Source organism: Eubalaena glacialis, chromosome 1, assembly GCF_028564815.1.
Source record: "Eubalaena glacialis isolate mEubGla1 chromosome 1, mEubGla1.1.hap2.+ XY, whole genome shotgun sequence".
Classification (NCBI taxonomy): domain Eukaryota; kingdom Metazoa; phylum Chordata; class Mammalia; order Artiodactyla; family Balaenidae; genus Eubalaena; species Eubalaena glacialis.
The window spans coordinates 30,242,612-30,267,153 of NC_083716.1; the positions used below are offsets into that span (position 1 = coordinate 30,242,612).

A 24,542-nucleotide genomic window follows, 5' to 3' on the forward strand; every position below is an offset into this window, starting at 1 on the left:
ACGTGGGCGGTCAGGTGGCCACACCCGGAAGCGCGCCCGCGGGGTCCTGGCAGGCTGGGCGGTGTCTGGCTACTACGCGGTACGTGGGCGTCCCGCACTGTCCGAGGGCCTCGGTAGTCGGTGGGGCTTCCTCCGGGACCCCGGCGCTGCCCTCCCGGAAGTGGGGGCGTCTCCACCTCCAGCCTCACCCACCCGGCGTGGGGCCGTAGGCCCGTCGCCTAACCTCTCGGAGTCAAAGTTACTGCAGCTACGAAGTGGGGCAGTAGTCACAAGCCGGGCCTTCTTCCCAGGGTATTTGTGAGGTTCGGGAGACTTGGGGGTGAAACTGCTGCATAAACTGTAAAGTGCAGGGCAAACTGGAAGGCTGCCATTCGGCGGGCGCGCCCTGCAGGTCCTCACTCCTGCGTCCTCCAGCCCATCAGGGGCAAGGTCGAGGCTCTGAGGGAGTGGGCTGCTGGCAGGCAGGGGCGTCGGCCATAGGGGCAGTTTGCTGGGAGGATGGCGAATATGGGCGTGGGGGCGTTTCCCCAGGTTGCCCCGGCGCCATCTGGGGCTCCAGTGAGTCCTGCGTTTCCTCAGAGCAGGATAGAGAGAACAGGGAAATCAGAAAATAACACCGGTGAGGTTCTCTTTCCACCAACCTTGTGGAATAAAAGTAGAACCTAACGTCCACTAAAGAGCATTTCCATTTTTCTGGGAATATGGCGTTAAGGTCAATCATGCCGGTGATGTAGTGAGTCTCATGTTGGGCAAGATGCTGAGCCCCTAACAGCCCTTTCTTGTCTCTTGTTTGTTTACAATGTTTGGTTTCCTAATTAAGCTAAAGCTTTATATTGTTCCTGCTTTTTATCGTCAAAATATGAGTGATTCTGAAACCAGTTTAGTTCACCTGTTATTTGAGGAGGGGAAGCTGGGAAGTAAGAATAACGAGCCCCCACCTCTGTGTAAGAAAGTTTGCTAGGGGTGTGTCTGCACTAGAACCCTGGAGGGAGGTGGAGCCAGAGGCTGAGGCTCAGAGAGGTTTAAGTGTCTTGGCAAAGACAAAACTGGAACCGGGTCTCCCCTGCCTGTTGTATTGCTTTACTGCCATTCATTGCATTACCCTAGGATACCTCCTCCCTTCCCCAGGACTGCTTTTCTGTCTCCCTGGGATGTGCTATGCTGTTTCCCAATAGTCACTCATAGCAGGCTTCCCGGGGCTGCTCAGGGTGGGTTTGCTGACCACACCATGGCTCAGAGTGACCCACGGGGAAGTGAGAGTGCTCAGAAGGAAACAGCAGGTGAGAATTAATGTTTGTGGACACCTGCTGTGGCCAAAGGACTGTGCTTGCCGGGTTCGTGTTCTCCATTGTGGGAGGGCAGGGGTGGGCAGAATGTGGGGCATTTGGACACCTCCTGGCCGTGGGGAGTATATTCTGAGCAGAAGACCTTAGAGCCAGAGAGAGACCTTTGACCACTCCGTCCTCCTCCAGCTTGACCACTCTGTCCTCCTCCAGCTTGTCCACTCCTGGGAACAGGCAGCAGCTGGAACGAGAGCCTCTGCTTGCCCTCATGACCTCCCTGTTTTAAGCAGGACCTGGGATGCTATGCCACTCTCCATGAACTGGTCACCGAGTCTGTCTACCGCAGCCCTTTCTGAATCTTTGGCTGTCTGGAAGCTCCGCTGTGCTCCTTGCCAAGGCAGATGATCCTGCCTGAGATGGAGGCAGGCAGCAGCACCCACCCTGGGGCTACTCGGGCTCTGGGAGGTGGACAGGGTGAGGTAGGCAGTAGACTGAGCTCTCGCGGGCTGTGCAGAGTCATCTCGTCTCCATCCCCTAGCCCAGCTCTACATCCTGATGTCACCTTTGCCTGTTCTGTCCTTCATCCCTTGCATCCAGGAGGTCATCATGGCCTACCAAGTCTCTAAGCTACACCTCTTGAATCAGCCCCTTCCTCCCCTGGCCTCCACCAAGGAGTGGACCCACATTACCCCACACCAGGACAATAGCCTCCGTAACCTTGACCCCACCCATCCATGATCCACACCCTCACCAGCCTATGGGGGCTCCCTGCTGTTCACAGCCTCCATTCTACAGCCCACTGTTCTCCAGCCCATGCACTCCCTTCCCGTCAAGCCCACCTGCCCTCGTCTAGCAACCTTTCCTTCACACTCCATTGCTCTCCCAGTCTCTGCCTAGTGTTTAGCAATTCCATGGGAATAGGATACATTCTTTGTTTTTCACTGTGCTGGAAACACCATCAAGCTAGGTTCTCTGAGTTAAAGTTGATAAACCAACTAGAGATTTGGGAGGAATTCAGTAAGTACCACTAAGCTGGTCACGTAGGGGATCCTGAAGAATGTTACTGAGTCCGAGACCTCGAGATGCCATGATCCTGTTGAGGAAACTGGGCATCCACCATGGAAGAGTTAGAACAGAGCTTCCTCATCATTATCACATCCTAGCACGTGGGTAACGTGCTCATATCTGTGTGACATGCTGAGGTATAGGAGAAGGTTTGAAGCCCCTGACTGGAGCAAGCAGCTGGCCTGACAGCTCTGGCTTCACCAGGCATGGTCAGGCTTCCCTAAGCGCTGAGAAGGTCAGTGTCTTGCTGCACCTCACAGGGCTAAGGCCCAGCATGGGAAGCTCTGGATTAAGAATCTACCAGTTGGTGAATATGAAAACACATTGTATATAGTCAAGCATTATAATGTGTGGCACAGAGGGTGCATGTGTGGGTGCTGGGGAAGGAGGTCCGGAAGGGCAGGAGATACTGGTGGAGGTGGCTGAGGAAGCAGCAGCTAAGCAGGAGTGAGAATGAGCCGTGGGCAAGGTCACATAGCCTCTGTGTCCACCAGAGCAGGAGGAACTTGTGAATGAAACTCCTGTAATACTGAACCCGCTGCCTGTGGGCTTTGAAGCTCGTCCTCTGGAGCTATTTGTGACTTGAGGAGAAGCACATTTTTTCTGGACTTCCTGGAGGGAGGTGCACCAGCCGCCCTCCATTCCAGACCAGGCCCTGACTGCCTGCCCACCTTGTACAGTTGACCCCGTGTTCAGATCAAGAGCTGGGTCCTTCCTTGCCTTTGGTCCCAGTAGGCTGGTGGTGGGTCTGATGCTGTGTTAGAGAGGCCGGATAACACAGGAAAGAGCCCCAGCCTTGGCATTAGACAGGCCTGGGTTTGGATCCCACTTCTGTCACTTAAAAATAGGAGTAACTGAAGATTCCTGCTTTGTCCAGTTGCTGTGAGGGTGCCGCAGAGTAACACCAGGAAGGTCCCCGTGGTGCCTGGCACACACTAAAGGCCAGTAGGTGTTTGCGGGATTATGATCCTGTTCATTACTCAGGCCGAGCCTATGGATGTGGGACTGGGAGGTGACCTTGACCTTGCTTCTCCCTGGCAGATGAAGTGCGTCTTGGTGGCCACAGAGGGCGCGGACGTCCTCTTCTACTGGACGGACGAGGAGTTTCAAGAGAGTCTGCGGCTGAAGTTTGGGCAGTCGGAGAATGAGGGAGAAGGGGTGAGTGCAGGATAGGAGGGACAGATGGGAGGGAACAGCACAGAACTACCAGGAGGCAGGAGAGCCTGTCCACCCGTCCTGACCCAGCCAGAGGGATGAACAAGGCATTGTGTGTGGTCCGGCGCCCCTCACACCTGTGCATCCTTAGAGGTCAGCCCTTGATGCTCTCCAGGGCAGTGACCCACCCCCACCCTATGAAGAAATTTTCATTTCCTTCATGACTAATGATTTTGAGCATCTTCTCATGTGCTTATTTGCCATCTTTTTGTCTTCTTTAATGAAATGTCTGTTCAGATCTTTTGCCTAGTTTTCATTGGGTTGATTGTTTCTTATTATTCCTACTGAGTTTTGAGAGTTTCCTAGATATTATGGATATGTCCTTTTGTAGATCTATGTTGTGCAAATATTTTCTTTCAGTCTGTGTCTTGTCTTCGCACCTACTTCACAGTATCTTTCAAAAAGCAGAAGTTTTTAATTTTGATAACGCCATGTTATCCATTTTTTGCTTTTATGGATCACACTTTTGGTGTCATATCTAAGAAATCTTTGCCCAACCCAAGATCACAAAGAGTTTTCCCCAAATATTCTTCTGGAAGTTTTATAGTTTTAGGTTTTATATTCTGTCTAATGATCCATTTTGAATTTTGGTATGTGGTGTAAAGTATAAAGTTTATTTTTTTGCATATGGATATCCATTTTAACGCTTTATATCACAACTCAGAGACAGTTGTCATTTTCACTTAGATAATTTCTGCTCTACATTCTAAAGGAGTCATTTATTTTGAAATTTTTTCCAGATTAATTTTGGATTAAAAACTTTTTTATTGGGGATGCAGTAGACAGTCCTTGCATTTCTGCAGCCACACAGACTGGTTGCCTCTTAGTGCCCTTCCTGCTCCAGTGAGCCTGGTCATCAGCCGGACCAACTCCACATCAGCACGTCAGATCACCTCGACATCACTGATACTCTTTAGGAATGATACAACATATCAGAGATCATAGACATTTAAGCGGTTTTATTTAAGCTAAGAACAGGTCTATCTGTTAGGCTCTTTTATTTTTTAGCAGTCAATATGTATAATTTTTTAAATTAAGAATTTTAAAGTATTTTAGTTCTTAAACCACTATATCAACTTGGTCAATTTAAGAGGCAAACTATTTGATAGTGTTTCTCTTCCTCTTTATTAAAAACCTCATAAAGGAACAAACTCCTGACTTTTCAGTTCCTAAATGACTAAGGTAAAGAAAAAAAGTCTTCAAAGTTTTATTTTTCAAGTATCCAACACTTTTTTTTCCAGATCCTATAGATAATGTGAACTAATTGTAGAAAATTTGGGAAATAACAGAGAAATAGTTTTTAAATGACCCATAATACTACTACCCTGAGCTATTAGCTCTTCAATATATTTTCTTTGGGTCTTTATCGTTTATAAATAGTTGGGATCATACCACACTTACGTTTTATTCCTGTTTTTTTTTTTCACTTGCCATTATAGGAAAAGCATTATTCCATTTTGTTAAATATTCTCAAAAGCATAATCTTAATGGAAACATTATATTCAGTATATGAATAAATGTAGCATCATTTATTTAACCATTTCCCCAGTACTGGACATGTATATTGCTTTTAGTTTGCTATAGCTATTGCCGTAGGGAACATTTGTGCTTGAATTTTATCCCACATCTCATTATTTCCTTAGGATAAATTCCTAAAAGTAGAATCATCGATTCAAAAGCCATTCAAAGATACTGTACCACTTTATAATCGCACCAAGTAATATAGGAGAATTCTCTTTACATTCTAGCTACACAAAGATTGTAATTTCCCCCCAACCAAAAGAATTCTTGCTACACCTATATCCCTACAGAAAAAGCTACTACTTTTAAAGTGAGTTGCTATATACCATCTAGGTTTTTAAGTGACATTTCTATTAATATAATTGGTTCGTGATGGTTCAAGAAAATTGTCGTACATGAATAATTCAACCAACGTTTGCCTATGTGAAGGGATATTCATTCAACGAATACTAATCGAGAATGGACTATTTACAGTGAACATAGCAACATGACCCTGCACTTGTGGGATTCAGAGTCTAAAGAAGATGAGCCAGATGGCAAATAAACACCATGGGTTTATTTCACTGGGGTGTGGGATGGGCAGGCTGGGGTGGTGTGGCCTGGGGGTGGTCAGAAGAGGAGCTGCCTGAGCGGGGATCTGTCGCAGGTGACTGACAGCCTCCACAGCAGTGGACACGGCGCTGGGCTCCTGAACATTGAGTCTGTGGGAGGAAACGACACCCCTTGTGACGCGGACCCCCTCGTATTTTAAGTGCCGCATGGTACCCCTGGCTGCTTGCCTGTTCTTCTCAAGGCAAGGTCTTACTCAGCTCCTTGTGTACAAGTTAAAATTAGGACTCCGCTTTCTCCCTGTTTCAGCCAAGGCTCCTGAGATCAGAGTGGGGAAGGTCAGCTGTCTCTTCCTATCTTTACATTCCAGTGTTGAGAACTTGAGTTATTACCATTCCCCTGGCTTTATCCCATTTTTATTCCCAGACCTTCAGCAAATTTGTCCAGTTTCTTTTTGGTTTTGTCTGTTTGTTCTGTTTCTTATTTGGAGGTCAGAGAGAATGGATGAGTGAAGAGATTATAAAAGTAAAGGCATGCTTGTTACTGAAATAGGGAAAGTACAGAAAGATGTAAAAAGTGGGGGGAGAGATCATTCCTGATCCTTCTCTTCAGAAGCAATAACTTTAATAGTGTTGAATTTCTCAATGGTTTTTCAATACTTTGGTTTTTTTATCATTTGAAAATACAGAGCATTCACAACCATTTTGTTAAACATTACATTGTATCATAGGAATTTTCCATGTCACTGAAACACTCTAATATTTTAAGTGCTGTATATTTGCCCATCATTCAGATGTACTGTTGTTTATTTAACTCTTTCCCTGGTACTGGACATTTACATTCTTTCCAGTTGCTTCTACTATAAATTACGCTGTAGGGAACATTTTTGCGCATGTATCTCTGCCTCATCTCTGATTATTGTCCTTAGGATACATTCCCCAAAGGAAACTTAACTGCAACAAAGGGCATGGACTTTGGTACACATACTGAACTTTCTTAGAGTTGGCCAGCTCTCTATTAAATGCCCCAAGCATTCCTCTGTGGAAATGTGGCCTAATTCCTTAACATTTCCTTCTAGAATCAGAGCCTGAGCAGCACAATTGGCTGCCTGACCCTTCCCAGCCTTCCTACCTACTACCCAAGTGTCTCCCTGTCAGGACAGTGATAGCCTCCCAGGTGGGTCTAAAACTATGGAGCCCTTGATGGCAAGGCCTGGGTCTTGTCCATCCCTTTGTCCCAGGGTCTGGCCCACTAAGCAGTATTATTCTCTATCCCCTCTTGCAGCTTCCCGCCCTGGAAGACCAGCTCAGCACCCTCCTGGCCCCAGTCATTATCTCCTCTATGACGATGCTGGAGAAGCTCTCAGACACATACACCTGCTTCTCGACGGAAAATGACAACTACCTGTACGTCCTTCACCTGGTGAGTGTGCAGCCCTGGGGCCCGTGTTCCTCTTCCCTCGGCTCCTTGGGCAGTCCACACGCCTCTTCCTCATCTTGAACCTCAGGCTCTTTTAGAAGGCAGAAGCTGCATCTTAACAAAATCCCCTGGGATCTGAGCCCCCCTCGCTGTCCCCAGTGATCAGGGGAGGTGAGGGGGTCCCCTGGGGCTGGCTGACATCCACTGACCGCCGTGCCTGCAGTTCGGAGAATGCCTGTTCATTGCCATCAATGGAGACCACACAGAGGGCGAGGGGGACCTGCGGCAGAAGCTGTGCGTGCTCAAGTACCTTTTCGAGGTGCACTTCGGGCTGGTCACCATGGACGGCCAGCTCATCCGAAAGGAGTGAGTCCCCTGGGTGCTGTGCTGAGCGCCTCTCAAGGCCAGGCGGTGTGCGCCCAGCCTCAGTGAAGCTGCCTGTCACACTCTGCCCCTGGCCTCTTCCTGGGTCTCTCTAGCTGGCTGTTGTCATGTGTGTGTGTGTGAGAGAGGTTGAGAAGTGAGGCGATTTGCTCAGGCGCCCACCTCTTGGTTCCGTGCCCATCCCACTTGGCTCCACAGAGAGGGCAGAGCCCGACACGCCCCCTCTGTGCTGTGTGGGCTCCCCCAGGGGTTTGGTCATGTCACGTGAGCTTGCCTGGCTCTGGCGGTGATGTCAGGCTGCTCCTTTGGTTGAAGCTGGGGGCAGCCGGCTTTTTTATGGGTCTCCCCTGCTCTGCCCCCAGGCTGCGGCCCCCAGACCTGGAGCAGCGTGTGCAGGTGTGGGAGCACTTCCAGAGCCTGCTGTGGACCTACGGCCGCCTGCGGGAGCAGGAGCAGTGTTTCGCTGTGGAGGTGACTGCTGGGCGCGGGAGTCCTCGGGCCACAGGGGTGTCAGGTCAGAGGGGCCGGGCAGCTTTAGGACCATGTTTTGACGCCACCCTCCCCTCCATGAGTGAGGGCACAGGCAGCCCCTCAAGCCCATGCATTTCAGAGGGCTGCTCTTTCTGGCCACATGGTGGGCTGGGCACTCTGATGGGCCTCCCTATGTTAACACAGCTAGGTTTTGGATAAAACGAACTTTTTAATGCAGTTTTTGGGCTCTCAGTAAATTATGGAAATCTCTGAAGATAGCCCCCTCAACTCTGATCACCCCCCAAATTATATTGAGCTGAAACTAGACTGGAAAGTAGTGAAAAATAAGCAGCACTAAAGGCAAGATTGCCTGAGTACAGATGATGGTACCAACACTACAACCAGAAAACTAAGCCTTAGGCCAACAGCGACAGGAGAGCTGAGCCTGCAACTCCTCCTTAAGCCCAGACCTGAGGAGTAAGGTGGTCGTCAGTAGCACCCCCTTGCTCCTTGTATAGACAAACACAGATTCTCTCTAAATCGGTGATTCTCACACTCCGTGTGCATCAGAATCGTCTGGAGGACTTGTTAGATATAGGTTTCTGGGCCTCACTTTTCTCATTCACTGTGGGGGTCAAGGGTGGGAGGCTCTACAGTGTGCATTTCTAACTAGTTCCCAGGTGATGCTGGTTATGCTGGTCTGGGAACTGCGTGTTGAAAGCCATTGATTTGGAGGACAGATTAAGAGCAAACAAATATGAGCTCACAGTTAACAGTCAGATGCACAAGAGAATAAGCCACCATGAGTAGGAGTCAGGGAAATCAATCACCAGCAGATGTAGATCCCAAGGAGCTTGATATACTAGAATTTTTAGGTACAGAACATAAAATAACCAGGAAGTATTTGAAGACATAAAAGCTAGGGGAAAACCCCATATAGATGTTTTAGGAGCGAAAACATAATTGTTAAATAAAAACCTTAAGGGATGGGTTAAATAATAGATGAGACATAGCTAGAAAGAGAATTAGTGAACTGGAAAATAGATCTGAAGGAATTCATTTTCACACCCCACTCATTCACTCTTCCAGTAAACATATAGTACCTCCCATACGCTAAGAGGTGTGCCAGGCCCTGGGAATACAGAGATGAATAAAGTCTCTGCCCTTGAGGGGAAATCAGCCATTCATATGTACTGAAAACAATAAAGTATACTGGGTGCTGCCAGGTTGGGTTTCTCAAAATCCATGGTGGCACAAAGGTTGACGTGGTCAACTCCTTCTGAGGCATCAGCAAAAGGCTTCTTGTAGGAGGTGACCTAATGCAGTTAAGATAAAATCCACAGTCCTTACCAAGCCTATCAGGCCCTGTATGATCCACCACTGCCTATCTCGCCCCAGCCTCATCTCATGCCTCTCTTGTCCTTACTCACCATGCACTGGCCACCCAGGACTTCTTCCCATTTCAGGGGCGCTCTATGTTTAACTCTGTCCAGTGTGGTAGTCATTAGCTACATGTCTCTGTTGAATATTTGAAGTATAGTTAGTCCAGATTGAGTTATGCTATACATGTAAAATATACACTGGATATTGATGACTTAGGACAAAAAAGGAATGTCAAATGCAAAAAAAAAAAAAAAAAAAGGTGGTACCAAAAAAATAAAAAGAATGTCAAATAGGATTAATTATCCCATTAATAATGCTTTTACACCTTATGTTGAAATGATAATATTTTAGATGTATTAGGTAAAATCAATTATTAAAATTAATATCACTTATTTCTTTTTACTTTTTAACGTAGTTACTAGAAAATTTTAAATTACGTGTAGGGGTTGCCTTTGTAATCAATTAGGCAGCACTGCTCCAAACTCTGTCTCCACCTCAAGGCCTTTGCATGTGCTCTTTCCTCGGCTTGCGGCATTCGCCCCCTCCCTCCTTCTCTGGCGGGGTTTCTTGTTCTCTAGATATCAGTTTAAAGGTCACCTCCTCAGGGACATTTTCTTTGAACACCCTACCCACTTAGGTCTCTGCTCTTCTTCTCTAGTCCAATACTGTATATTTCCTACACAGCAGTTGTTAGCACTTATTTTCTCTCTTTCTCTGCATATTGTCTGTCTCATCCACTAGAGTCTAGTGACCACACTAAGCCCCAGAAGGGCAGGCTCTGTGCTGGTCCGAGCCTCCCTGTTCCCAAGCATCTGGCACGTGGTGTGTGCTCACTGTGGCCTGAATGAATGTAGTGCCAGCCTGGGGCTGGAGCGGGAGGGGTGGGGGTGATGTCACTTCCTCTCGCTGCCCGCATGCCCAGGCTGTGGAGCGGCTGATCCACCCTCAGCTATGTGAGCTGTGCATCGAGGTGCTGGAGCGGCACGTCGTCCAGGCCGTCAACTCCAGCCCTGGGCGGGCCGGCGAGGAGGCCCTACACGCCTTCCTGCTCGTGCACTCCAAGCTGCTGGCTTTCTACTCCAGGTGAGCCCAACGGCCCCAGCATGGGGTGGCCCGGAGGACCTGGGTCCCCTCACCTTCACCCTTTCTTATTCCCCCTACCTCAAAAGCACCACCTCCTGGGCCAGGGAAACCTTCCAGACCCATCTCTTCCAGGAAGCCTTCTTAGATTCTTCAGTTCTTCTCCCCCTCTCAGCTCACTTCCTTCTCTGAATTATTTCTTCCTGGAACACTGTCTCAGAATCTTAATTTAGGGTTTCCTGATATGCTGTTACTTGTCCCTGGTGGTTTTCCACTGGTAATTTTTATTTTTCAACACAACCAAGTTTTATTTTTAAAATGGATGAGTTAACTAATTTTGTACATAGCTTGTCTTTCTCCAGAAAGGATGAAGTCAGCTGGCACATTTGTAAACTCCTTGAGGGCAGGGATCGTGTTCCAGACTCCCTTAACTTACTTGCCCCTGTCCACTGCCACCTGTGGGCTGGGGGCAGCGGGCACATGCTGACCTGCTGCCTGTTCTCTCCGCAGCCACAGCGCCGGCTCCCTGCGCCCAGCCGACCTCCTCGCCCTCATCCTTCTGGTGCAGGACCTCTACCCCAGCGAGAGCACGGCGGAGGACAGCGACACCCAGGTCTCGGGGCAGCTCTCTGGGCAGCAGGAGGCCTTCAGGAAGGCGACTCAGAAAACCAGTCTGGAGAGTGCTGGGCAGGCTGCTGGGGAGACTGTGGTTTCCAAGTCACAGCCCTGGGCGTGTGGTTGGGCATGACTTTTTCCCAGCTGCTTTCAGATGTAAGGGGAATTCTAGAATGCATGTAGTTTAGTGGGTTAAAAGTGCAGATTTTTGGAGTCCCAAAAATAGTCCCAACATAGTCCCAACTTTACCGCGTAGCTGTTTGCTGTGCAAGTACTTACCCCATCTGAACCTCGATTCCCTTATCTGTGCAATGGGACAACGATGGCATCTACCTCTCAGGGTTGTCATGAGGAATAAAGGAGACAGTTTACCTAGAGCCCAGCAGTGCCTGGGGTGTAGCAAACACTCTCAGTAAGTGCTGGCAGTGGTTTGGGTGCCAATGTGTTGGACTTTCTGGAACTTCTAAAATTGAAACATCCCTAGAAAGTGAGGGCGCACACCCAGGGCTGCACAGTGGAGTGTGCGCAGGGGCTGGCGGGCCGCCCCCCGCCGAGGGCTGCGCTGTGAAGTGCAGGAGGCAGAGGAGCCAGGCAGGCAGCTCTAACTAGCATCCCCGGACCTGTTGCAGCCTTCCCCACGGAGGCCCCTCCGCAGCCAGAGCATCCCCGTGCAGCAGGCCTGGAGCTCTTGTACTACAGACCCGACCAGGAGTTCTGCAGGGACTGTATGTGCTGTGTTCCAGGGAAGGGAGGGAGAGGGGTGGGCGGGGAGGGGAGGGGTGGGGGGGAGGGGAGGGTGGGGGGGAGGGGCGGGGGGGAGGGGAGGGGCGGGTCGGCCTCTCCCCAGAGAGCAGGGACCAGGGTCGAGCCCCCTGGGAGAACCTCTCTGAGCCCTCAGCCCAGCTGCCCCTTCTCCCTCCCAGGAGACAGACAGCCTCTCCCTCCCTGAGGAGTATTTCACACCAGCTCCTTCCCCCGGGGAGCAGAGTTCAGGTGAGACCTGGAGACGAGGAGGGGCACGGGACAGGGACGGGGAGGAGGCGGATACCAGTGGGCAGCCCCGGGAGAATCTGTCTTAGGGTTCAGTGGATCCCGACGCCCTGTAAGGGCCCAGGCACAGACACCCAAATTCCTAGAGCCCAGAACACTGTCTGCAGCAAACCCTGTCTACCCTCCCGGCTCCAGCTTGAGTTCAAGGACTGTTAAGGCCACTCTCAAATGATCCCTAAAATTTTTCATGACAAGTTGATTTCATTTAAAAATTCATCTCTCATATATGTGCTCTCTGCCTTTTCTTTCTTTTTTGTAATTAATAAGTAATCAAATAAGTAATAATCATTTTATTTCTAGTACAGTGATTTAAAATATAAATGTTCAGTCTATATGGTTTATAGCTTACCTGTTTTTCCAAAGTATGTGGGTAAACAATAAAAAGAAACGAAAAATATTGGAAATATTATTAACAAAACAAAAAAGGAGCCTGGGACCCCTGGGACCATGTGCCAATTCATCCCTGTTTGTCCATTTCTCTGCGGCCAGGGTCATAACTGTCCTGGGTTCTCTAAGCTCTCCACGAGCCCAAAACACGTCAGAAAGCACTGCTTTGGGGGTAATGGCTGAAGTTCCATTTTCTTCTCACTGCTCCCTTCCCTCATTCCTCCTCCTGGCCCCTTTCTCTCAGTAGTTTGTTTTTTCATGCCTCAAAGCTGTAAATAATGCCTGTTCCACAGTGCACGGAACTCACAGCTTACAAATGGGTGGAGTTGCATTCATCCATTCGTAAGTCAGGTGTTTGAAGCACAGACACAGGTTTCCCCAGAGAAACATTATAAATGATAGTTATTTGCAATGAAATATACGAGAGAGCGCTATTATTACAAGCCTACAATATTTCAAATATGCGATCGGTTCAGCTGGTTTTTGTGAGCTGACCTAGGAAAGGAAATCTAGTTCAGTTCCCAGCACATAGTAGATACTCAGTTAAAGTTTGCTGATTGACTAAATAAATGGGGAACTGTAGACAGTGTGTGCTGCCTCCCAGTGAAGAGGCACTGTTATAGCCAGGGAGGGGCCTGAAGGGTTAGAGAGGGCAGAAACAAGGAGGGGATTGGGGGCCGAGGAGGGGGTTCAGGGACACCCCCCCACCACTGCCAGGTACACGTGCAGGAGCTCCTCCCCGCAGCCCACTGGGGCGGCAGGGAGCCTCTCTTCCCTGGCCCAGGCTGCTCTAGCTCTGGTACCTCCGAGCTCGCCCTGCACTCGCCAGCTTGGGATAGGATGAGAAGGGGAAGTCTCTCCAGCTCACACTAACGTGCTGTGAGCTGCTGATGGCATGGGGCCATCTCTGCTCCATCCTGCCCTGCTGACAGGCTGTTGGGCCAGTACTTACATTTTGCCATTATTTATGTTGTTATTACCTATGGCCTGCAGGTAGCACAGTCTGGCTGGATGGGGGTACCCCTCCCACTGATGCTCCGCACGTCCAGGTGAGTTTCTCTTGGGGGGCTCGGGGGGTGGGGGGTGTTGGCCGGGGCACCAGCTGATCTGAGATGCTGCAGTGAGCACTGGGGACTCGGAGGGCTTCTCCTGGGGTGACTCTCCAGCCACGCTGGCCTTCCTTGTGCCCTCTCGCGGCTGGCCGGCCAGTGCAGGGGCGGGGGGAGTGGTGGATGAGGGTGACCGCCTCCCTCCCCCTCCCCCTCCCCTCCCCCAGACACCTGGCCTCCACTCCTGAGAAATCCCCACCCTCACTGTTCTTGGGAGTGAAAGTCCAACTTAATTGTTAATGTTTTCTAGAATGAGAAAGTAAATACGTTCATTGTAGAAAAATTGGGAAACACAAAAGTAAAATATGGAAAAGGAAAAAAATCACTTTCAAATCCCAACCCCAGATGTTAACTACTATTAAGATTTTGGAGTGTTTCCTTCTAGTCTTTCCTATGACTTTATATGTGCATTGACACATACACACACAACATATATATTTTTTCTTTTACCAAATTTGAATCCTGATGTACTTCATTATTCTTTTTTTTTTCCGTTTTTTGAGCGTTTTCCCATTAACTAGGCACTCCTCGGCTGTGTGGTTTTTAACAAGACTGCTCAGAGTGCACTGCATGCGTGTGTTATTATTTATTTAGCAAATTCCTGGAACAACCAGTGTGTTGTATGGAGTCTTCTGCTGTTATCGTAAGACTACAGTGACTTCCTTATAGAGAAGTTTCTGTGGCATCCCTAATGATTTCCTTAATTCTCTGCTTTTGCCCGTAAAGACTTTCTTACTCAGAGCCCTCGTAAGGCTGGAGTCTTGCTTGTTTAGCCCTGTTATGCCTCACTTGCCCCCCTGGAATGACTGTCAGGATGTCCTGAAGGTGGTGAAATGACAGGTGTTAATCAGCTTTAAATGCTTCGTGTACATAAAGCTGTAGAGGAGCCTCCTCCCCTTCATGCCACCCCACCCCGGCTGCTTTTCCCACCTTTCCTGTCCCTTCTTACCACCCGCCACCCCTGTGTGGCATCCAGTCCTGACTCCCGGCAGAAGGGCCCCGAAGATGTTGAGGGAGAGAGGGGCAGCAGGACGGGAGCTGCCAGGGCAACCGCAGCAGAGTGCAGGGATTTAGGAACTGGGATTTCTTGGGGCTAGAAAAGTTTATGCCTCGTGGTTCACAGGGAGGACGGCAAGTGGGCAGCCGTGGGTGGACCCGACGTGGGGAGGAGGCCAGACGGCTGCCCACCCCTTCCCGCTGACAGCTCCTCTTCCTCCGCAGATGGCTGAGGACACCCTCCACACGCTGGTCCCTCGCTCCCCAAGGCCCTCCAGCCCCAGAAGGATTTTCCTGGATGCCACCGTGAAAGAGAGCTACTGCCCCATGGTGCCCCACACCATGTACTGCCTGCCCCTGTGGCCAGGCATCAACATGGTGCTCCTGACCAAGGTACGAGCACTCCTGCCTGCCCTGGCAACGCCCTAGCCTAGATGCCCACCCCACGGCTGCCCCTGTCTGCCCTGCCCTGCTCTTCTTCCCTTAGAGCCCCAGTACGGCCCTGGCCCTGGCCCTGTACCAGCTGCTGGATGGGTTTTCTCTACTGGAGAAGAAGCTGAAGGAGGGGCAGGAGGCCGGGAGCGCCCTGCGGTCCCACCCCCTCATGGGGGACCTACGCCAGAGGATGGACAAGTTTGTCAAGAATCGAGGTGGGCAAGAGCTTCAGGTGAGACACAAGCCCTGGACACCCCACCTTAGGGAGAAGGGGCAGGGCCCATTCTGTCCACACCAGGTGAGGCGCCCAGGCTCTGGGCCCTGCCCCACCCCACCGTGGGCTTGTGGTCCTTGTTTCCCCCATTAGGAAACAGGAACAGAAACTTACAGCAGTGGCACTTGACATTTCCAAAATGTTCTTGTGTGACGAGTTATAGCTCCCATTTTTCAGATGAGGAAACCCGGGCTCAGATAGATGGTGATTTGGCCAAAGTTACTGGACTGGTGAGCAGTGGAGCCAGAGCCCAACTCCAGGGCTCAGTGACGGCCAGCGGTCTGCCAGCCACACCCCTCACCACCTGGCTGGTCTCAGACGTGCAGGACACAGGGAGGCCGCTGCACCCGCAGGGGGTGTAGAACCCAGGTTGGGAGATGAGGCCAAGACCCTGGGACAGTGCGCGAGCAGAGCAGGAAACGGGGCACAGCCCAGGCCAGAGCCTGGGGGGGAGCTCTCAAGGGTAGAACACTGGCTGAGATCTGAGGCCGCTTGTGTAGCTGGCCGGGCTTGAGGAACTGAGATTCTCTGTGCACGGAGTCTGCACTGGTCTGAAAACGGACAGAGGGATTAGAAGAGGCAGAGCAGCCAACTGAAGCCCAGACGCAAAGTACCCGTCAGTCCGCAGCGCGCAGCATCTCTCTGTGCCCAGCGCACTCCAGTGAGCGCGTGTTAGGATGCAAAGCTCCCCTGAGGGGGGTCAGCACCCCAGCTCTTGCCTGCGTCCGCCCCTCCCTTGAGGCGCCTGCCTGTCACTTTGACAGCATTGGTTTACGGTGTCTGCCAGCGAGGCAGTGAGCCCGGTACTTGGCACACAGAAACTGCTCTTTAAATAAATGCCTGCTGAATGAGTAGACTGGTGTACAGCGGGGTGCAGGGTGCTGGGGGACCTGCCAGAGACCTAGCTTGGCCGTGGATGGCAGGTGTGTGCTGGGCCTAAATAAGCCATGGAGGCGGGGGGCCTTTTGGAGCCTTTCAGAGCCCAGTGTAGGGTGTCCCCTGGACCTCGCTGTGGGAATGTTGTCAGGAAGCTGCCTGTCACCTGTCCTCCTTACAGAGCACCTGGCTGGAGTTCAAGACCAAGGCCTTCTCCAGAAGTGAGCCCGGATCATCCTGGGAGTGAGTGGTGGGCTCTGAGGTCACGGGGGGGTGGGGGTCATCTGGACAGAGGAGCAGGTTTCCTCCAGGCCCGGAGGGAGAGGATGCTCAGGAAGGCGCTTCTGAGGGCAGAGGGGGTCCTGGGAGGGCGGGTCCAGCCCACGGATGCCAAGGGGAGGCTGGGAGCAGAGAGGACAGAGGTTGAGGAGCAGGGCCTGAGGACCCGACACGACCAGCAGAGGCCCGGCTTCAGTGTGTGACCTCGGGCGAGTCACTGCCCCTCGTTTCTCCATAAAATAAACCATGAGTTTGGATGAGATTCTAAGTACTCAGAGCACACATTGGGGGAAAACTGGGAAGCTGCCTCCTGGCTCAGTGAGGGCCAGGGTGTGGGGCATCAGCTGTGCTGTACGTCAGTCCAGGAGGAGGGTGATCACAGGGGATGGGGTACCATCCTGGGCGTGCCCTCCTAGGGCCCTTCCGGCTGTGACATCTCACCTCTCTGTACCCAGGCTGCTCCAGGCATGCGGGAGGGTGAAGAGGCAGCTTTGCGCCATCTACCGGCTCAGCTTCCTGACCACGGCTCCGGGCCGGGGAGGCCCCTACCTGCCCCAGCACCTGCAGGACCAGGTCCAGACGCTCATGCAGTAAGTGTGGGTGTGGCCCCTCGGTGGCCAGGGCAGGAGCTGGGGTGCACCTGGCCCCAGCCCTGTTCCCCCTGCTTCCTCGGCAGAGAAAAGCTGGCAGACTGGAAGGACTTCCTGTTGGTGAAGAGCCGGAGGAATGTCACCATGGTGTCATATCCTGGTGCCTGGCCCTGAGCAGGCACTTCGGGACTACCTGCCTCCTCCACCCACTCACTTGAAGGACTGTGGCTTTGGGGAAAAAGAGCATATATTTCACCACCTCAGCTTCCTTTCTCTGAAGAAAAATGATAGGAGGTAGTGTCCCAGGGGCCTTGTCTGTAGGAATGCTCCACAGCTGGAATTTCAGAAATTCCTGATCTCCCACGGTGACTTCTGAGAGCCCTGGGGATCGTGTATGTCGGCGTTGTCCAGCCAGCTAAGGGGCAGTGGGTCTCCCACGAGGGGCAGGGGTCTGGGGTTGGGTAGGTTTGAGGGGCCACGTCCTCTTTCTTAGAGGTCACAGTACACAGTGGCGCGTGAAGGCTCTGAGAAGGCCTGCAGTAAATGTGTTTATTTGTCCCCATTTAAAAAGCCACCTCCAAGACTTACCCTTTTATTACAGAACTAATTTTATCAAATACTGATTTTCCCTGGAACTTTATATGAAGCAGCTTTTTCTGTGTTAAAATCTCTAAAGGGTGTGGCCTCCTGTCTCCGGAGACTTCGGTCTTCAGTGCGCAGGTGAGAAGGCCTTGCTAGCCACCAGCCACTGCCCTTCCTCTCAGATGGGAACCTTCCAGCCTCTGGAGGTGAAGTGTAGAGGTGAACAGGATCACGGCGAGGCGTGTGGGTGGGTGGCCAGCTAGCCTCACTCTTTAGCTCTATAGCTCTGCTCTCATACCAGCCGCAGCGTGTGGATCATTTAAACTCATCCCGCATGAAAATGGTAAAACATGAACATACCGTGTTCCTGTTGGGACCAGAACTCCCTGCATTAAATGTGCCAGAGCCAAGGATCCGTTGTACTTGCATCTTAGACCTTCTCAGGGTTGGGGGTTCGACGGTAAAGAGAGACCTGGGAAAGAGGGGGATCCTGGGGGCGGGGGGCGGGCCTCGGTGGAGGCCTAGGTCGAGGACAGAGGAGCTCCCTCCCTGGTTCTGGCTTAACGAACACCTTAACTCAGACCCTCACCTACCTGGAAGACTTCCCGGGCCTGGTGCATTTCATCTACGTGGACCGCACCACCGGCCAGATGGTGGCCCCTTCCCTCAGCAGCACTGAAAGGATGTCATCGGAGCTGGGCAGGGGGCCCCTGGCCACCTTCGTCAGAACCAAGGTAACCTGGCCTGGCCCGGGCCCTCTCCTCGCGCATCAGACGGGGCCTGCTGACCCCTGCCCAGAGGACTATCCCCGCCCTCGGGCTCCCGGGGGGCTCTGAGCACCCCCGCCAGAACCCTTTACGGCACTCCTCCTGGTGTCTGCACCCAGCTCTTTAGGCTCCTAGGAATAGTGCCCACCTTCGTCACCACAGGATGCCGGTCGGCACTCAGGGCCGCCTTCCCGGGTGTGTCAGTGTGCCTGGAGCAGCGGAGTCTGGGCAGCGAGTTCAGGGGAGGAAATGGCCTGGGCCTAACTCAGTGCCTGGCATAAATAAGTGCCCGGTAAGTGTTGGTTGAGTTCACTAAAACAGAAAGAAGACACACGGGTTAATCAGCTTGAGTATCAGAATGTAAAACTAGGTGGTTTCTACGAAGAAAACAGTCTCCAGGGGTCCTTTGCTTTGATTCATCTTCATAGCAAACTAGTATTTTTGGTGGGGAGAACGGAGGACCTCTGCCACTTTCTAAAAACCTATACATTTTTATATACATTGTGTATCCAAATAAGGTGTATCATAATGGTTAAAACAAGATCCTGACAAAAGGCTCGTTGGAGACCCAGCTCTGCCCCTCACAAGCTGTGTGGCCTGGGGTATTACGAAGTCTAAGTTTCAGTTTTCTGATCTGTAAAAGAGTATAGTAACACTAGTGACATCATAGAATTGCTGCAGAGATTACAAATGTATGAGGTGATGCATGTAAAATACTCAACACAGCATGTGGCACAGAATGTAGCTGGAGGTGGTTGAGCATTTCCTGGTACCACCCATACCGGCATCTTCATCTCTTCTGGAGATAATTGGGGTTATCTTGGTACATTTCTTTTCATTGTTTTTCTGTGCAGTTTGTTATAGTTGAGATCATTCTGTGTAAGCAGTGTGTTTACCACATTTCCACTTCACTTTATATCTGGTGCATTTCCTCATGTCATTAATTCTTTATCAACGTGATTATCATCAGCTCCACAATAGTCCATCATGTGAACGTAACATCATGTACTTAGCCGTTTCTCCAATGTTGAACATTTAGATTGTTCCCAGGCTCTTGCGGTTGTAAATAATTCTGCAGCACATACCTCTGGGCATACATCCTTGTCCTCATCTCTGATTATTTTCTCAATATGGAATCCCAGAAATGGAATTACAAAGTCAAATGGAAGGAATGTTTTTAAGGTTATTGATACATGTTGTCGAATTGCTTTCCTGAAAAACAGAGCAAACCCATGTATTTGTTTGCAGATTTCATTAGACATTGCATTGTGGTCAGGTTTGAAGTAGCTCCTGTATGCCTGCCACTAAGCTTTTTCTAAGCTCTTTGGTGAGAGCGCAGCAGGCCTTTCCAGGCCCTGGGAGGTGGGGGAGCAGAGCTGCCCCTGCTGCCAGCTTCCCTAGGGCAGTTTACAGGCAGCGTCAGAAGTCCTTGAATTAGGCAGGAGAATCTCGCGGAGGGGATCTGAGGCGCGTTGTCCCTCGGTCACTGTGTTCCCGTCGGTGCCCTTGGTGAGCCCTCGTTCAGACTTCGCCCCGGAACAGAGGACGTTCCTGGACCAGGGCACTCTGTGCGTTCAAACACTTTTCCAGCAACTTTCTGGCATAGGGCCTGTGCCAGAGATCCTCAGTCCTGAGGGGCCCAGGTGAGTGGCTGGCCCTCGACAGCAGGAGGGTTCCAGGTGGCCAACCCCTCATCTTCTCAAGTCCCTGGCTCTGTTCTGGCCTGAAAGATGAATCTACTCTTTATGGCTTGTGTGTATAGTCAAGGTACATAAAGTGTTTATACGTATATTTTGTCGTCGCAGTAACTGGAGGGGTGGGTAGTCCATCCATGCATCCATCCCTCATCCATTTATTATTAAGCTCCTGCTTTGAGCCAAGGCTGGGCCCGGACACTAAGGAACAAGATGAGCAGGAGAGGCCCCCGGCCTTCCAGGAGCTCCTCCTCTGAGTGCTTTTCTCCCCTCGGGATTTGAGAGCCTGAGCCCAGCCCCTGCCGTGGGGAGAGGGCCGCCCCACAGGCTGCAGAGATGAGCCCTCTCTCCTCTCCCCAGGTCTGGTCTCTGATCCAGCTGGCGCGCAGATACCTGCAGAAGGGCTACACCACGCTGCTGTCCCGCGAGGGGGACTTCCACTGCTCCTACTTCCTGTGGTTCGAGAACGAGATGGTGGGTGTGGCCAGGCCGGGGCAGGGCAGTCCTGAAATGCTTTCTTTCCCTGTGACTCTTGGATCCCTTTCTTCTGGATTCTGTTCAGTCTGTGTCTCCAGCTCTTCTTGTCCCTGCTGGAGCTGACAGCTAAGCCCAGCTGGTTGGCACCCAGAACTCAGGTCCCATTTGCGCTCAGGCCCCTCCACCCCAGTCTCTGAAAAACTCATGCCATTGATCAAGGCAGCATCCCGGTGACATGTGAACAGACGTGCGCCCCGCGTGGGCGAGGCCGCTCAGCCCGCGCTTCCTCAGTGGTGCTTCAGTGTCATCAGCTGCACTTACAGAGCCCGGCTCCCTGTTCCCATTGTAGAGGCTGATAAACCGAAGCTCAGAGCAGTTAACCAACCTGCCCAGGGCAAAGGTAGCAGGAAGGCTCAGATCTCTTGCGTCCGGCCGTGTTGGCCAAACCTCAGTGTTGCTGCAGCATGAGCGCAGGTCACGGGAGTTTATTATCTATGTCCTCCCACCTCCTCTCGCTGTTGCTCTGTCTCACTGTCTCACTCTGTGTCTCCCCTCTTTCCTCTGCTTTCGTTTCCTTTTTCTCTTTTTGTTTCCTCCTCACTTGTCACCCTTGGCCATCATTCCAGCTCTCTGAGGGCCATTGCTTCTCCGTCCCACATTCCCTTGGCCCCCCGTCCTGTCCTCTCCCCTGCTCGTGCCCTCCCCTCTCTCTGCCCCTGTCAGCGAGCCCTCCTTCCCCCCTTCCTGCACGGCGCAGTGCAGCCGTCGGGGTCTCTCACTCTGTTCTCACGGCCTCACATCCGCACAGCCCGTGTGATGGTCAGGGCAGGTGTCACTGACCCCATTTTGCAGATGGAGACACTGACGCCCTGTGATCAGACACCATGGCCAGGGCCACCGAGGTCCTAGGTGATGATGTCAGAACCCAGGCTCGGCTCTCCTGACCTGCAGGCTCCCATCTTTGCCCTGTGCCCGCCTCAGAAGTGCCCAGGATGTGGGCGTGACCATCACCTTAGCTTCTGGGGAGGGACAGGGCTCCGTGTGTGTGTGGTTAGCCCCACAGGGCAGTAGGCTGTGGTGCGGGGAGACCCGGGTGTGAAGTCTGGCTGCACCTGGGCCGCCACCAAGTCCTCCTTCTCCCCTGCGGGGTGGGCCCGCGAGCCCGGTGAGCACAGCGCCGCAGGAGCCCCGTGAGGGCGCCTGGCACACAGTGGGAGCCCAACAGAGCTTGAGTCCCTTCCCTGCCGTGTCCTACCCTGGGAATACCCGTTGCTTTCAGAGAGAGACTTGGCCTTTGGTAACGCTTTGTTCTTCATGACACGTCCCCGGGTCGTCCTCCCTCACGTGTGCCTGTCGCTGACCCAGGTCCACTGGTTGATGGGGATGAGAGCTACCAGGTGCCGGGCACGACGCTCGGAACTTTACATCCATGTCTAATGTTCTTTGGGAGTTTATTCTTCTTCCCGCTTCACAAGTGAGAAGACAAGGTAGAAAGAGGCCAGTGCATTTTCCCAGCACCACGCACACGCCAAGCAGGGCTGAGCCTGGCCTCAGACCGAGTGTGTCTGACTCAAGCCCACGCTCTTCCCCCCACACCCACTGCCTCCCCACTCAAGACGCCCTGCCTCCTTCCCCAGGGGTACAAACTCCAGATCATCGAGGTGCCTGTCCTGTCCGATGACTCGGCTCCCGTCGGCATGCTGGGAGGAGACTACTACAGGTGACGCCGATCCAGAGGGCCCTGGGCACAGAGGGGAACAGATGATGGGCGATCAGTGCCAGTCCCCACAGAGGGTGCAGCCCGTCCTTCAGGAACGTCCCCCTGAGCCTGTGCCCCCTTGTTAGAAGCTCCTCACAGGCAGGCATTCAGTGAGGGGAAGAGAGTGGGGCGCTCGTTGGGGTTCTTGCCCTTCTTCCTGCTGGCACATCGAGGCAGCATTTGCAGACATCTCTGCTGGGCTCCTGAAGACCTTCCCTGCCGGCTCTGTGTGCCCCATAGATGGGGACCTGCCATCTAGTGGACCCCATTCCAGGATCAGGAACCCAGAGGGTTGGGCCGTGGCGGCCTGGGGCTGAGCCTTGTAAGGTTGGGTCAGCGAGGGGCAGGGAAGGCCTCTCTGGCCCGGTGCCGGGGCCTAGTGAGGTGACCTTATACCTGTGCAGTGCCAGGAAGGCCCCTGGCCTGGCTCCCTCCTGAATCCTGTCCTCCTTCCCCCTCCCTCCCCCAGGAAGCTCCTGCGCTACTACAGCAAGAGCCACCCGGCTGAGGCTGTCAGGTGCCGTGAGCTGCTGACCCTCCACCTGTCGGTCATCCCCACGGACGTGCTGGTGCAGCAGGCCGGCGAGCTGGCCCGGCGCCTGGGCGAGGCCTCCCGTGTCCCCCTGCTCTAGGCCAGGGTGGGCTGTCCCCGTGCATCTGCCCGTGCACCCCAGTTCTCCAGGCCCACCTGGCTTGCAGACATCCCCATGGTGAGAGCCTCCTCCTGTGCACGGCAGCCTCCTGAGGATGGCACAGTCCCCAGGGCGGCCCCAGAGCTTCTTAAAGAAACTCCACTTAGACCAGCCTCCATTCCGGGTAACGAGCAAACCCCCAAATCCTTCCCTCTGAAGGGAGAGGAGGGCCAGAGGGTTTCTTTCGTCTCTTTAGAACAGCAGTGGCTGTGAGCTTAGACCCGGGGCAGCCCCTCTTTCGGAGCTGCCTCTCGGTTTACCCCTAGGAGACAGAGGAAGTCCCCACTGCCTGTGGGTGTCTGCTGTTCTCAGAATAGAGAAAGCTTCCCAGGAAGCCGTTTCCCTCCCCAGATGAAAGGGGCTCTCCTGGCCGGGTTGAACTCCAGCTCTGCCACGCCCCCTCTGCGGCTCTGGGCAGGTTTCCCCACCTCTCAGCCTGTCTCCCCACATTCAGCGTGGAGGCACCCGGCTCTCAGGGTGGTCGTGGGGCTGCCGGCCGTGGGGCAGCCACTCAATAAATGCTGGTTATGGTTATCGTGACTGTTCAAGCCCCTGGCCCTTCTCAGTGGCCTCTTTGTGCCCTTCTTGGTTCTTGGCTCTTGCCCCAGCCTCGCCCCAGAGATTCGTGTCACTCGGTCCAATGGATCCCAGGCTTTAAGGTTTTTCAAAGCTTCTCTGGGGGTCCTGGTGTGCCCTGGATTGAGAGCACTGCCCCAGGGGTACAGCCCTTCCTCTAACCTGAAAGTCCCCCCCAAACGGACACAAGGACAAGAGGCCGTCAGAGCCCTGGGACTTGGGAGCATCCACTGCTCTGGGGCCGAGAGGCCACAGCTGGGACAGAGGGAAGTGAGGAGGCAGAGGTACACGGTCAGCGAGCCGGTGGGTTCGCATGTGACACCAGACAGCGGCCAGGCCTTCCGTGCCTTCAGTCTCAAGCTGAAATTCATGAGAGCAGACTGATCTTTCCTGTTGAGTGAACAGCTTGCCGGGACAGAGGTACCGAAGGAGCTAGAAGAACACCGCGGACTAAAGTCCGCAGAAGGTGGCAGTGAGGGACAGAGTCGCGAGGTGACTGGGACTGCCTTGCTCCTTCATACCATGACTTTATGGACAGGAATTATGACATGATCGTGGAAAGTACAGAGGAGCGGAAGGGGAAGACTAAGTCTAGAAGCCCACTGCTGTTTAGGATCCTCACTCCTGTCACCTAATGTTTTTCCTTCACTTTTAGCAGCTGCATGATGTGACATGTCTAGTTTAACCAGTCCCCCTCGTTTTTCAATATTATAAATAACACTGGAGGGAAGATGCTGACTCGGATTTTAGCAGAGACACACACGGTGTAAACTTTACGTGGCATGTGGAGGGGTGTCTGAGTCGAGAGTAGAAGTGTCCCCAGAAGTCCCTCTTACCTAGAAGCAACATACTCTCCTAATTTTGAGATGCACTTCTAATAACGGGTTTCTAGATGTCAGAGCAGTACAGAAACTCCCAACCCCTAGGGTGCTTTTTCCTATACGAGGAATGTCCTAACCAATGGATAGGGAGCAAAAGGGGCTCCTAATTCAGGACAGGCCAAAGGATAATAAG

The 24,542-nt window shown here is 52.5% G+C and overlaps 1 protein-coding gene across 7 annotated transcripts; it reads left to right on the forward strand.

The window, feature by feature from the left end:
* The first annotated feature begins 32 nt into the window (after positions 1–32).
* On the forward strand, positions 33–23,500 carry HPS1 (HPS1 biogenesis of lysosomal organelles complex 3 subunit 1). 7 transcript variants are annotated; one of them, XM_061208187.1, is made up of 20 exons: positions 89–302; positions 1,574–1,762; positions 3,390–3,506; positions 6,918–7,055; positions 7,276–7,418; positions 7,799–7,907; positions 10,213–10,373; positions 10,881–10,983; positions 11,615–11,710; positions 11,909–11,978; positions 13,416–13,471; positions 14,753–14,920; positions 15,015–15,194; positions 16,294–16,355; positions 16,847–16,981; positions 17,068–17,132; positions 18,152–18,297; positions 20,385–20,498; positions 22,139–22,221; positions 22,730–23,500. In XM_061208187.1, exons 2-20 carry the CDS (start codon positions 1,685–1,687, stop codon positions 22,890–22,892), a joined length of 2,187 nt encoding a protein of 728 aa, XP_061064170.1. In that variant the 5' UTR covers positions 89–302; positions 1,574–1,684; the 3' UTR covers positions 22,893–23,500. The 7 variants fall into 7 exon arrangements, with proteins under 7 accessions (XP_061064328.1, XP_061064170.1, XP_061064249.1 ...); XM_061208266.1 differs by having other exon boundaries at positions 89–291; XM_061208345.1 differs by lacking the exons at positions 89–302; positions 1,574–1,762 and adding an exon at positions 33–79.
* The last annotated feature ends 1,042 nt before the right edge of the window (positions 23,501–24,542 follow it).